The 10996-nt window shown below is 48.9% G+C and overlaps 1 protein-coding gene across 2 annotated transcripts; it reads right to left on the bottom strand.

Moving 5' to 3' along the window:
• Positions 1 to 6097: 6097 nt before the first annotated feature.
• LOC136473721 (probable protein phosphatase 2C 25) lies at positions 6098 to 8868 on the bottom strand. Of its 2 annotated transcripts, none has more exons than XM_066471367.1 (5): positions 8625 to 8868; positions 8113 to 8535; positions 7018 to 7382; positions 6595 to 6831; positions 6098 to 6509 (listed from the first exon to the last, which is right to left on the bottom strand). In XM_066471367.1, the coding sequence occupies exons 2-5, from the start codon at positions 8423 to 8425 to the stop codon at positions 6258 to 6260; spliced, it is 1167 nt and encodes a 388-aa protein (XP_066327464.1). In that variant the 5' UTR covers positions 8426 to 8535; positions 8625 to 8868; the 3' UTR covers positions 6098 to 6257. The 2 variants fall into 2 exon arrangements, with proteins under 2 accessions (XP_066327464.1, XP_066327462.1); XM_066471365.1 differs by having other exon boundaries at positions 8701 to 8868.
• Between the last annotated feature and the right edge of the window lie 2128 nt (positions 8869 to 10996).

Below are 10996 nucleotides of genomic sequence, written 5' to 3'. Positions count from 1 at the left end.
CCAACTCGACCGGGTGCTGCAACTGAGGGGTCCCTTGAAGGAAAGCCCGGACCTCTCCATGCCGCGAAGCTATCCAATCTGGTATGCTCCCCTCTTCTTATTCCATGTCTTTTTCCCTTTTGCTCTCCTATATTTGGACTTTGAGTCGTCCGTTTCATGGGGACTCATGGGTTACAAGTCCTGGCCACATCTTCCGAGGGAGCCAGAGGGCATAGCTCGACAAGCTACTCTAAAAGAGGCAGCAGTTGCCAAAAAGAAGAGAGCTGAGAAGGCTCGAAGGAGGCATGAGAAGGAGAAGGAGATTGCCCGGTGGGTGCGGGTCGGTGAAAACCGGAGCGACATGGAGGCAAAGCTTGAGTTGGAGGAGCCCACAAAGATGGGTGGCGATGCGAGCACCTCTAAGGATGATGGAGATAGGGGTGTCGTCATGACCTTGGTGGAGCATCGTGCGCCTGGGGTCGCGTCCGTGGCGGTGGGTGGGATATGGAGAGGCGCGGCGACGTTCCCACGTCAAGGAAGCACGCCACAAGCTCGGACGCCGCCGTCGAGTGAGAGGCAAAGCGGACATGGTCGTCGCATCCTTTGGAGGCATCGTTGGCTTCACCCTCCCTGCTTCGAGCATGGCGGGGTACACCGGCCGGTAAGAGGAGCATGCTCGTACCCCCACATCTTTGGGGTCAGTGCGTGCGCGCGACCCACAATGGGGAGATGCCCCGTCAGTTGCCCCGGTGGGTGCGCCATGAGCTAGCGGTTGCGGTGACTCACGGGCCAATTAAGAACTGGTCGGGTCGGCTCCTCCCTCGATCGATGTGAGGGGACGCAGGTCACAACCCATGAGAGGTCCTCATCCAGTGGGCTTATCGCCATTGGGTCAGGGTTGCAGGGCCCTGTCGCTTTCGTCTAGGTATGCATCTTTGTTCCTTTTCGATCTCACAGTTGAGTTCTTTGAGCGCGACTAACCTATACATTTTTTACAACCGCCAGGGTCTGACAAGACTAGGCATTGCCCCACCTTCCTTGCGGGAGGAGTGGAGGCCCAGCCTGCAGCGAGTCACAACAAGCGGTGGGGAAAGCAAACTAGTGGTGGTGCGACCTTCCCTTTTGGGGGTTGCGCCCTCTCGGCCGGTTGCGAGTACGGTGACTATGGTGGCGGCGATCCCCATGGCGATGGTGGAGGTTGGGTCGGAGGTGACCCTTGCGATCCCTCCCCCAATAGCCATGGTAGAAGAGAGGTGGGAGACCAGGCTCCCTGCCTCGCCTGGTGGATGAACACATGGCTTGCCCTCCTAGTCAAAGTTGGAGGGGTTAGGAGGAGACACAGCCAGGCTAGAGGCAGAACATCCACCGATGGGCCGCGGAGTCGAGATAGTGGGGATCCCTTGCCCTAGCAAGGCAGGCGCTAGGGTGGAGCCGCTGGCCACCCCCCATCGCAGGAGCTGGCAGTGGTCTGGTCGCCGCATGATGTTGTGGAGGCTAGATCTTCTAGCGGGTTGGGGGTGACCCACGAGCTGGTGTGGCCCTACCTCGGTGACCCGAGGAAGGCTCGGTTTGTCCTTTGCAATGAGGAGGAGGTGGCACTCTAGCACTTCCTAGAGGAGAGAGGACTGTCAATGGAGTTCGATCTTGCCCAAACCGAGGCGAAGCTCAAGGAGGCCTTAGAGCGGGTTGAGCTCGTCCATTAGGCGGTCTCAGTCGACCTGCCATGTGTCACCGAGGTAAGCCTATTATGTTTTTAGTGTTTGCCCTCAACTCTTTGGTCTTCTGTTGGTTGTGTCAGCGTGCTTGCTTCTCTCTTTATAGGAGTTAGAGACAACGTCGATCCATAAGTCCTATTTTCTTTGGGAGGAACATAGTCAGATGGAGCGGGAAGCCACAATGTCGCGGTGGGTCAACGAGCTTGAGCGCCAGCTAGAATCCACCCGCCACGAGTCCCAAGATCGGGCGACCGAGGCGATGGGAGCGTGGATGGTGAAACTGCTCATGGCGGAACAGGCGACTGCTGCCGAGCGAGGACTCGATGTAGCGAAGGTCCACCTGGCGGAGACTGAGGTGGTGCTCTAGAAGTCCTTGGAGGCTCTAGAGATAGAGCGGAAGGCTCAGTCAGAGGTTGATCGAGAAGTGCTCGTGCTCCGAGGGCAGGTGCTTGGGGTGGAGGAGTCGAACGGCTGACTGCTTGAGAAGGTCATCCAGCAAGAGGAAGGGCTCTCCATCCTCAAAGGCACCCGCCTCGGTATGTATCTGTTCCGCCTTTGGTTGAAGTCTTGGTTTTTCCTTTCCCTTGCTTCTGAGCTTGTCATCCTTTTTTCTAGAACTAGGTGGAAAAGTTGGTTCTCTAGAGCGGGAGCTGGAGATAGCTAAGGCAACAATCGGTCAAAGCGTGGAGACGCTAGCCAAGTCCCTTGAAGAGCGATGTGCTCTCGAGAGGGAGCTCGACCAGATCCGCAACGTCACCTACGTGATCATTTTCGAGGTGTTTAGGTCGGTGCCGAGCACCAGCATGCCTGCCGTCTACCTGGTGGAGGTCCTGAATGGGGTTCGGGTGCTCATCTCTGACAGGATGTTCTACAGGATGTCGGGGGTGCTGACCTCAGTGGCGATGCACCACCCAGACCTGGACTTCGCTGTGATCTACAGAGGGTACGCCGACGGCTAGAGCGCGGATGCCATCCACGTGCTCAGGGAGAGCTTGGTGCCATAGGCACAGATGGTTGCCGAGCAAGTCTCCACACAGTGGGTGATGGAGGCTCGCCGTTTGAGCATGGCTAAAGGTGTGCGCCAAGAAGACGTCATCCAGCCTACGGATGGAGTGAAGACCAGGTTAGAAACGAGCATCGTCCCGCCTCCGACCAAGCCGAACGTCGTCCCATAGGCAAGCGAGCAGCCCTTATCCTTATCGACCGTGCCATCAGCCGATGCCGCTGGGCGGCCATAATAGAATTTAGAGTAGAAACAGTTAGTAAATGTAAATGATAAGTTCATGGGGGAGCCTCCGTGTGAACAATTTTTTGTATTCATGAATACTTTAGTTTCGTTTTGTGATGGAATCACTTATAAGGGGAAGCATGTCCCATCTGTTCTTTGTTTTTACCCTAGCATAGCTTTGTTTTTTATCCTTTCTTTTTCGCACATGCCTGTTTGACCCATAGGCTGCAACCTTAAGAACCTAGGCGTGGCCCACGAGGCTCAGCTGCTCATAACCGTAGGTCATGGCGGGGTGTGATCGGTCGGGAGTTTAAAACAAAGTTACGTAGGGTAATTAAAGGAACGGACTACCCTTTCATTCAGGTGAAAAGTATTTACTATATGATAGTAAAAAAGAGATGTGGTATCGCACCCTCGTGGAGCCCTCGAGCGACCCAGGCCGAGAGTGCTCGGGCTGGGGTGCCTGTAGGAGCAAACGTTTGAATGAAAGAAAGCGGTAAGACTGAGTTTTTAGGGGAAGAAATGACATAACTATTTGATGTTCCAAGTGTAGGTGAGAACGTTGCCGTTGCAGTTATTCAGTCGGTAGGCGCCCGGTCGGATCACCTCGGTCACCGTATAGGGACCTTCCCATGGTGGAGAGAGTTTATGTTTCTCCTTGGTTGATTGGGTTCTTTGGAGTACGAGGTCACCGACCTCGAGGATCCTCCCTCTGATTTTTCTTTCATGGTACATGCAGAGAGTTTGCTGGTAGCGAGCGGAGCGGATGACGGTCGTCTCGCGAGCCTCCTCGAGCAGGTCGACCGTGTCCTGCTGAGCCTCCGTGGCTCGGTCTTGGTCAAAGGCCTTCACTCTTGGGGCATTATGGTCGAGGTCGGAGGGCAACACTACTTCGGCTCTGTAGGCCAAGAAGAAGGCTTGTGAACCCTATGGATCAGTTCGAGGTCATTCTCAGGCTCTAGAGGATCGCTGGGACCTCTACAACCCATCGCCCATCGTACTTATTGAGTCGGTCGAAGATGCGTGGCTTGAGTCCTTGGAGGACCATGCCATTGGCCTGCTCAACCTAACCGTTAATACGTGGATGTCCGACCGAGGCCCAGTCGATCCTGATGTCGTATCCATCATAGAAGTCCAGAAACTTCTTCTCTGTGAAGTTAGTTCCGTGGTCAGTGATGATATAGTTAGAAACACCGAAACGGTAGATGATGTCAAGGAAGAATTTGACCGCCTCTTCCAAGTGTCTGAAACAGCTGAAAACATTTGGAATATACATTTGCAACATACGTCTGAAACAGCTGAATCATGTGAAACATACTGTCGGTGCAAAAAGTGACCAACAAGTAAATATTTATCATTTTGTCGTACGTTGTGATCGGTGTGGCCTAACACTCAATGACACAGGGTTTATACTGGTTCGGGCAACGTGCCCTACGTCCACTTTGAGTTGGTCGGTGACTTTATTTCTGAGCCTATGTGCTCAAAGTTTGCTGTGGGGATTACAAACGAGTGGGAATAAGATGGGGGTGTTAGAGGTCCGGTCGGACTCTGGACTGAAGGGCCAAGAGTGACGGGAGCTCCTACGTGCGCTAAGTATTAGAACATATGCTCTGTGTAGCTTTAGAGTTCTAGAGTCATGGAGCTGTTTGAGTGCTTAGAATGTCTAAAGCTAGTAGAGAGAGAGTCAGAATGAACCATTTTTTGTTGGGAGAGAGAGTGCATCCTCTTTTATAGATGAAGGTGACGGCCTTATAAGTTTAAGAGAGAGAGAGAGAGTGTGTGTGCCCTAGTCTTGTTGCCCACGCCGTTAGGTACAAGACAGTTTGTTGGCGCCCACAATACTATTGACGCCCAGATGCATGTGGCAGGCTCCATCGTGTTCTTCTGGTATGGCAAATATCGGCGCCTACCATACTGTAGGACAAATATCGGCGGCTACAACACTGTTTGTGTTCTGACATGTCTGGAAGGCTACAAAAGTACCCTTCTGGTATGGCCTGACAGTACTGTCCTGCAGGTGTGTAGGGTACGGTGCTCGGTATTGCGGTTGACTTGAGCGCCTTACCTTATCTGCTCCGCTTGATTTCTTGGGTCTTTACCAAGCGGGCGTCCCCGGTCGGTCGTTCCCAGTTGGCTCCGACCGCGTCGGTCGGAGAAGAGCCGTAAGCAGAGGTTTGGTGTATTCCCGGTCGGAGAAGCAGGTCAGAGTCGGAAGCGAGTGTCGTCCTCCCCTTGGCTAGGCCTTCTGGTCGGAGGAGCGGGTCAGAGTCTGAAGCGAGCGTCGTCCCCTCCTTGACCAGGCCTTTCGGTCGGAGAAGCGGGTCGGAGTCTGAAGTGAGCGTCGTCCCCTCCTTGGCCAGGCCTTTCGGTCGGAAACTGTATCGCTCTTCCGGCCTGTCGTTAGGTATCTGGGCCGGCCCAAGAGTTGCGCGTCATTCGTAATGCTGTCTGCCGGGCCGAACTTTTGCTGGGAAGTGGGTCCATTAGGGACCCTGAGTTTATGAACCCGACACATACACTTGAAACATACGTGTGTAGCTATTGCAACATATGCAACATCAAATCTTTTATAACATCCAGATGAAACACATGAAACATACAGATGAAAACACATGAAACATACATCTGAAACGCGTGAAACATACGGTTGCAAAAGGCTTGTCGACACAGAGTTCGATGCCACAGAGTGACGCGGAGGGCGGCGCTAGTCCGAGCGCGAGGCACGAGGCTTGACAGTGGTCGCAACAGGCGGACGACGCGCGCGGCCGCGGAGGGCGGCGCTAGTTTGGGCGGGAGGCACGATTCCGAGCATGAGGCACAGTGGAGGCGGCAAATCCGTGTCGGCAGGGCGCACGACGAGTGGGGCGGGCGACAGGAGGGAGGGCGCGTCGCGGGTGTGAGCGAGCAGCGGGAGCGGCGAGGTGGACGAGGCCGTGCGCTGTGCGGATGGCCGTTTGCCCGCGCTCGAGCATTATCGTAAACTTATTAGTTTAATTAGTAAGTTGATTAGAAAACACCTAGATTTGCTCCTATAAACTCCTAATAGAGCTTTGTTGCCGCAAAATCCAAGACTCCTCCATCCAACATATTCAAGCCAACAATTTCCAGCCATTCACAGTGCACAAAGCATTTCCCACGTCATCAGTATTATTAAGCATTGCACAACAGCATGGGCCTCTTATTTCGAGCAAATCAGACGTTGCAAAAGTGACATGAAGTATTGAAGTACTCAACGAAGGTAGAATTAAAAGCAAAGACTGGTAAAGCATAACACTGATAGTCAGATGCTACTTGAATGCCGTACATGAAAATTGTGCTGCTCAATTAGTAGTGACTCATGATATGGCGGTTATCCCTGACAAACTTGAGGGGCCAACTGAATCAACAAAACCACGGACTGAAAGTTCTGGCACAGAAGTATCCCTCTCTTGCAGTAATCCATGTTCTATGTAAACAACTACTACTGTAATGTCGTCGTGGGAGAAGCGGCGAACTCCCTTTTCAACTTTCCTGAGGTCATCATACCTCATTTCCCTCTTCCGCGCAGCTTGTTTCAGTGCTGCCCTTACCAGCCTCTTTGCGATTCCCTATCAGCATTAGGGACATTAGATTTAAGTAAGTCTTTCTAACAAAGAGAACAAACCATTTGAGAGTTAGGTGTTGAAGACATACTCTTCGTGGATTGCTGCGGACAATTTCAACGGCCTGTTGATTTGTCAACTGCTCCCAAAGACCATCAGATGCAAAAATAATAAATTTATCTTGTGGATTAAGCACCCTTGTATAGATAGATGGCTCTGCTGTAAGAACAGGCCGGCGGAGAGGCTCCGAAAGGCGGAAACGAGTAATAGAGGGATCAAGAGCAAATTCTCGCCTCTTCAAGTAAGCATCCCCAATTGTTCTTGAAACCTATTAGCAACAATCAGGAGACATGATCGAAAGTGCATCATTAAGGCGAGATAATCTCTTTTTAACAAGCTAAACTATTACTTGTAGGTCACTAACAGACATAAAGCTGTAAGTTATTATATTTAACGTTTCCTACATCTTTTAGGCTAAAAAGAAATTATGATGCAGTAACTGTTGTTCTCCAACCTGAATTATGCCCTTGATGCGCCAAACACCATGCTTGAGAACGACAATTTGAGAATCATCTGGATGACGGGATATAAGTTCCTGCCTGACCTCTTCCATACTTGCATTATGATCTCTTGTGAGTGGCTCAGCAACGATCTTGTTTGATCTACCTAGACAACCAATTACAGCCCTGGAATCACCTAGATTAGCCACATATAGTGTCCCTCTCCATATGACACCAACTAGACAGCAGGATCCAACCGCAGCGATCAAAGGCTTTATAAAACACGTTCTCCGCACAAGTGTCAAGAAGCCTTCCTCGGTAGCAGAAACCGCACTCCGAACTACATCCTCAGATATTGTTCCACTTTCCTGAGCAAGTCCTACAATATAGGAGAGCACAGTATATTATTATATGCCCTGTTCACTTGGCTTATAAGCCGTAATTTTTCAGCCAACGAACAATGTTTTTCTCTCATGACAAATCAATCAACAGTACTTTCAGCCATGACTTATCAGCCAAGCGAACAGGGCCTGGTAAGCAAACTGGATCAGTCAGAGTATGCTTGCCATTTGCAATGATAAGAAAGGTCACAGTAGCCACAGGTGCTCAGCGGCACATCAACAAGTGAAGTCAATCTGCCAGAATTACACAACATAAAGTTGAGCAGCTGAACACAACAAGAATCTACCTAATCTGCTATTGCAAAGGACCACGAATACTGATAGCTCGTCCAATGATCAGAATCCACTCAGTCACTGGAAAGAGTATTGCGTTGTCCATTGCTCTGCTCATGAAACAACAGCATGCTTAATAAGTGGAAAACAGCACTCGTCAAATTTCTCATTTTCCTAACATACAGATTGATGTTCCAAAAACAAAAGCAACGCACTTGTTAGTGCTCAATTAAAAAAAACATGTTTCAGGCCTGGTAAGTGCCCACTTTAAAAACGGGAGCACAAAATTAAGTGTGCAGAGCTAACAAGCAAAGATGACTATCAACAGCAACAATATCATTAATCATCACACTAAAAAATGAGAAACTTACAGAAAAAAAATCATCATCATCATTATTACAAGTGAATTGAGTTATTCTGAAGGATGCTACTTACGGATGAGGTGTGCGAAGAGGTGGTCAGATATGAACCGGGACGCCTCAGCACCACCGTGACCGTCGTAGACGCCCACGAATGTTGCGGCAGAGCCTGTCTCCACTTGGCTGTGGTCCTCCAACGCCTCGTTGGCCTGCACGACGGCAAACGAGAACTCACCCGCCGCGTGGCGCCCGAGGTCCCGCGACCAGAGCAGGTCGTCGGCGACGCCGCGGCCATTATCGCTGGCGCCGTCCTCATCCTTCCTCGTACGCGCGCACCTCCGGACCGGGCCCAAGCACGCGGACGCAATCTTCGTCAACCACGACCACATCCCTCATTTCCCACCTGCTTCGCCGCTCCTCCCCGATCCCCAGAACCGCACCGGATGGGGTCTCTCTTATTAGCACCACGAATTCGCCCCCTCTTCCTGGCAAATTACACCTGTAACATGACCAAATTAGACTTTGATGGCAGATCCCCCCGTCCTTGCTTATTATATAATTAAACACGACATCCGACAAGGGCTATACAAATTTTTTAATTCAGATTACTTCTCCTCGAAGCACGAGAATTGCAGAATGGAAGAGAGAACTCTCACAAGCTTACCGAAACGACCGCGTATCAGTACAATGATTGGAATTCACGTTAAGGAAACTAGATACACTATCAGCTCGCGGAGATTTTGACTTTGGATTTTTGGAAGCTCAGATTGTCAATGAGGTTGGGGCGAAGAAGACCTATGAGTTTTTGGTTTGGAGAGGTGGAACAAGCGGCGGCTCAGCGTGAGTTTTGCAGGGGACCGGGTCGATCAGCAGATCTATTTATAGAGCCCCTTAGCTAGAACGACCCTGAGGTTGAGGTTATTTACGAGAGTGGCAGCCTGTAGAAAAAGTGCACCGAAAAAGCAAAAGCGCGCACCTGTGACCGCGACTGGAATCGTCGGATTGGAGAGGGCTTTGATTGGTTTGGTTCATGTGGCCATGGCTCATGGGAGTGCACGAATTATTTCAACCGCTATTTGTTTGATGTGCTCTGATTAGGTCATGTACACTTTCACCTCTAATTAGTTTCTTTGATGAACGCCAGTCTATACATTTCAAGCATCACCCGAATGTTTGCTGTTCATCTCGATCCAATTTCTCTATTGTCGCCTTCAGAGCTGCACAAATGGACAGTTTGTTACCGTTTTAGGTTTAGTCACTGGTTTGGTTGGCCATGAATTTTGTCAAGCTAAACGGTGAAGCTTTGTTATAAACATGGCTTGCCATGATTTTGTCCTAACTCTTATCTTTGCCAAACGCAACTACCTTCGTCCCCAAAAGAATATAATTCTAGAATAGTGTCACGTTTTAATACCTTAAGTTTGACCAATTATAGATAAAAAAATATCCATATTTATGATACCAAATAAATAACATCAAATTAATTATGAAATGTATTTTTATAATAAATTAATTTAAAGATATAAATGTGAATATTATTCATTAAAATTTTGGTAAAATATGAACCACTCTTCGTGGCACGTAACTCATAGTTGCATTCTTTTTAGGACTGGGGTAGTACTATATACCAACAGCCTGTTCGGTTGGCTGGTTCGTGAAGAAGTACTGCTGGGTGGTTTGTGTGAGAGAAAAATACTGTTTCGGCTAAAAATTTACGATCATTTACGACAAGCCACAGCCAAATGAACAAGCTGTATAAATGTACTCATGATGCATTGATGCTCGAAGTGTACTATTAACCGTACGACACAAATCAATTGGTCTGGCGTGGAAATATGCAGTGACAAACCAATTACTACTAGCCATATACTGTACTACCATATACACGGAGTATGCAGTGACAAACCAATTACTCGCAGATATATACATGGAGTGCGTCTATTTTTTTTTCTTTTTTAATATTTCTCGATCGAGATTTTTGTTTCCTTTTTAATATAAAATGGAGTTATATACTAGTGCTAGATAATCTTAGCTATATACACGGAGTGAGGTCATGTTTAGATCAACTAAAATATTACTAAGTTGCTAATTGCTAAATATAACTCTAGCTGATCCAAAAAGTACATCTTATGGATCATTTTGAAGTATTCAACCATTCAGACTTATAGAAAAAGCTATTGAAGCTTATGGCCCTGTTTGGGTCAGATTCTTAAAAACCAAGTTTTGTCTCTAGTTTCTTAAATCTGGATTCTAAGCAAAAACTGGTGGGTTGTTTGGATCCCCTCACTTTTTAAGAATATGACTTCACTTATTGCTCTTTAAGTCACAAGAAACTAGCATAAACTAGCAAAAACTAGGTACCAACATCTTCCTGATTTTTAAGAATTTGACAAAAACTGGCACAAGAAACTCGCAAAAACTAGCCTATTTGGATCTCCAAGTTTCCAAAAGCTAGATTATTAAAAACTGGAGGGATCCAAACCGGCCCTATAAAAGGTTTAGCTAAACAGAGACCAAATTATATATGGACACTGCCGCTCGGTCGCCAAGACAAAGATTTGGTGTTGTTGCAGCCGGTGGAATCATGCACGCGACAGGCTATGAAATTTGATTTTCCGCAAAAAAAAAAAAAAAAAAGGCACGAGGTGAACGGTGGCAAGCTAAAGCGTAGTACACAAAACTTCCTCTGTCATTGAACAGAAGCACTCATGATGCATTGGCAGCTGCAAGTGTACAGGAAGACACCGTAGCAAAAGGCTCTTCGCCGACCCTCTGAGCTCCAGATCAGGCCATATGTAGTGTGAAAAAAAGCGCGAAAAAAGTGCAGAAAAGAGCCCACGGAATGGGATCACGGCAGCGAGAACTCCGCGAGAGAGGTGAACGGTACCGGACGCCCGACGGACGGCTGCGTCGACCACCCAACACCCAACCCTTCAAAAGTCAAAACCGCGGCCAGAATG

This window comes from Miscanthus floridulus, chromosome 8 (assembly GCF_019320115.1).
Source record: "Miscanthus floridulus cultivar M001 chromosome 8, ASM1932011v1, whole genome shotgun sequence".
NCBI classification, from domain to species: Eukaryota; Viridiplantae; Streptophyta; class Magnoliopsida; order Poales; family Poaceae; genus Miscanthus; species Miscanthus floridulus.
This window is presented reverse-complemented; position numbering and strand designations above follow the sequence as displayed.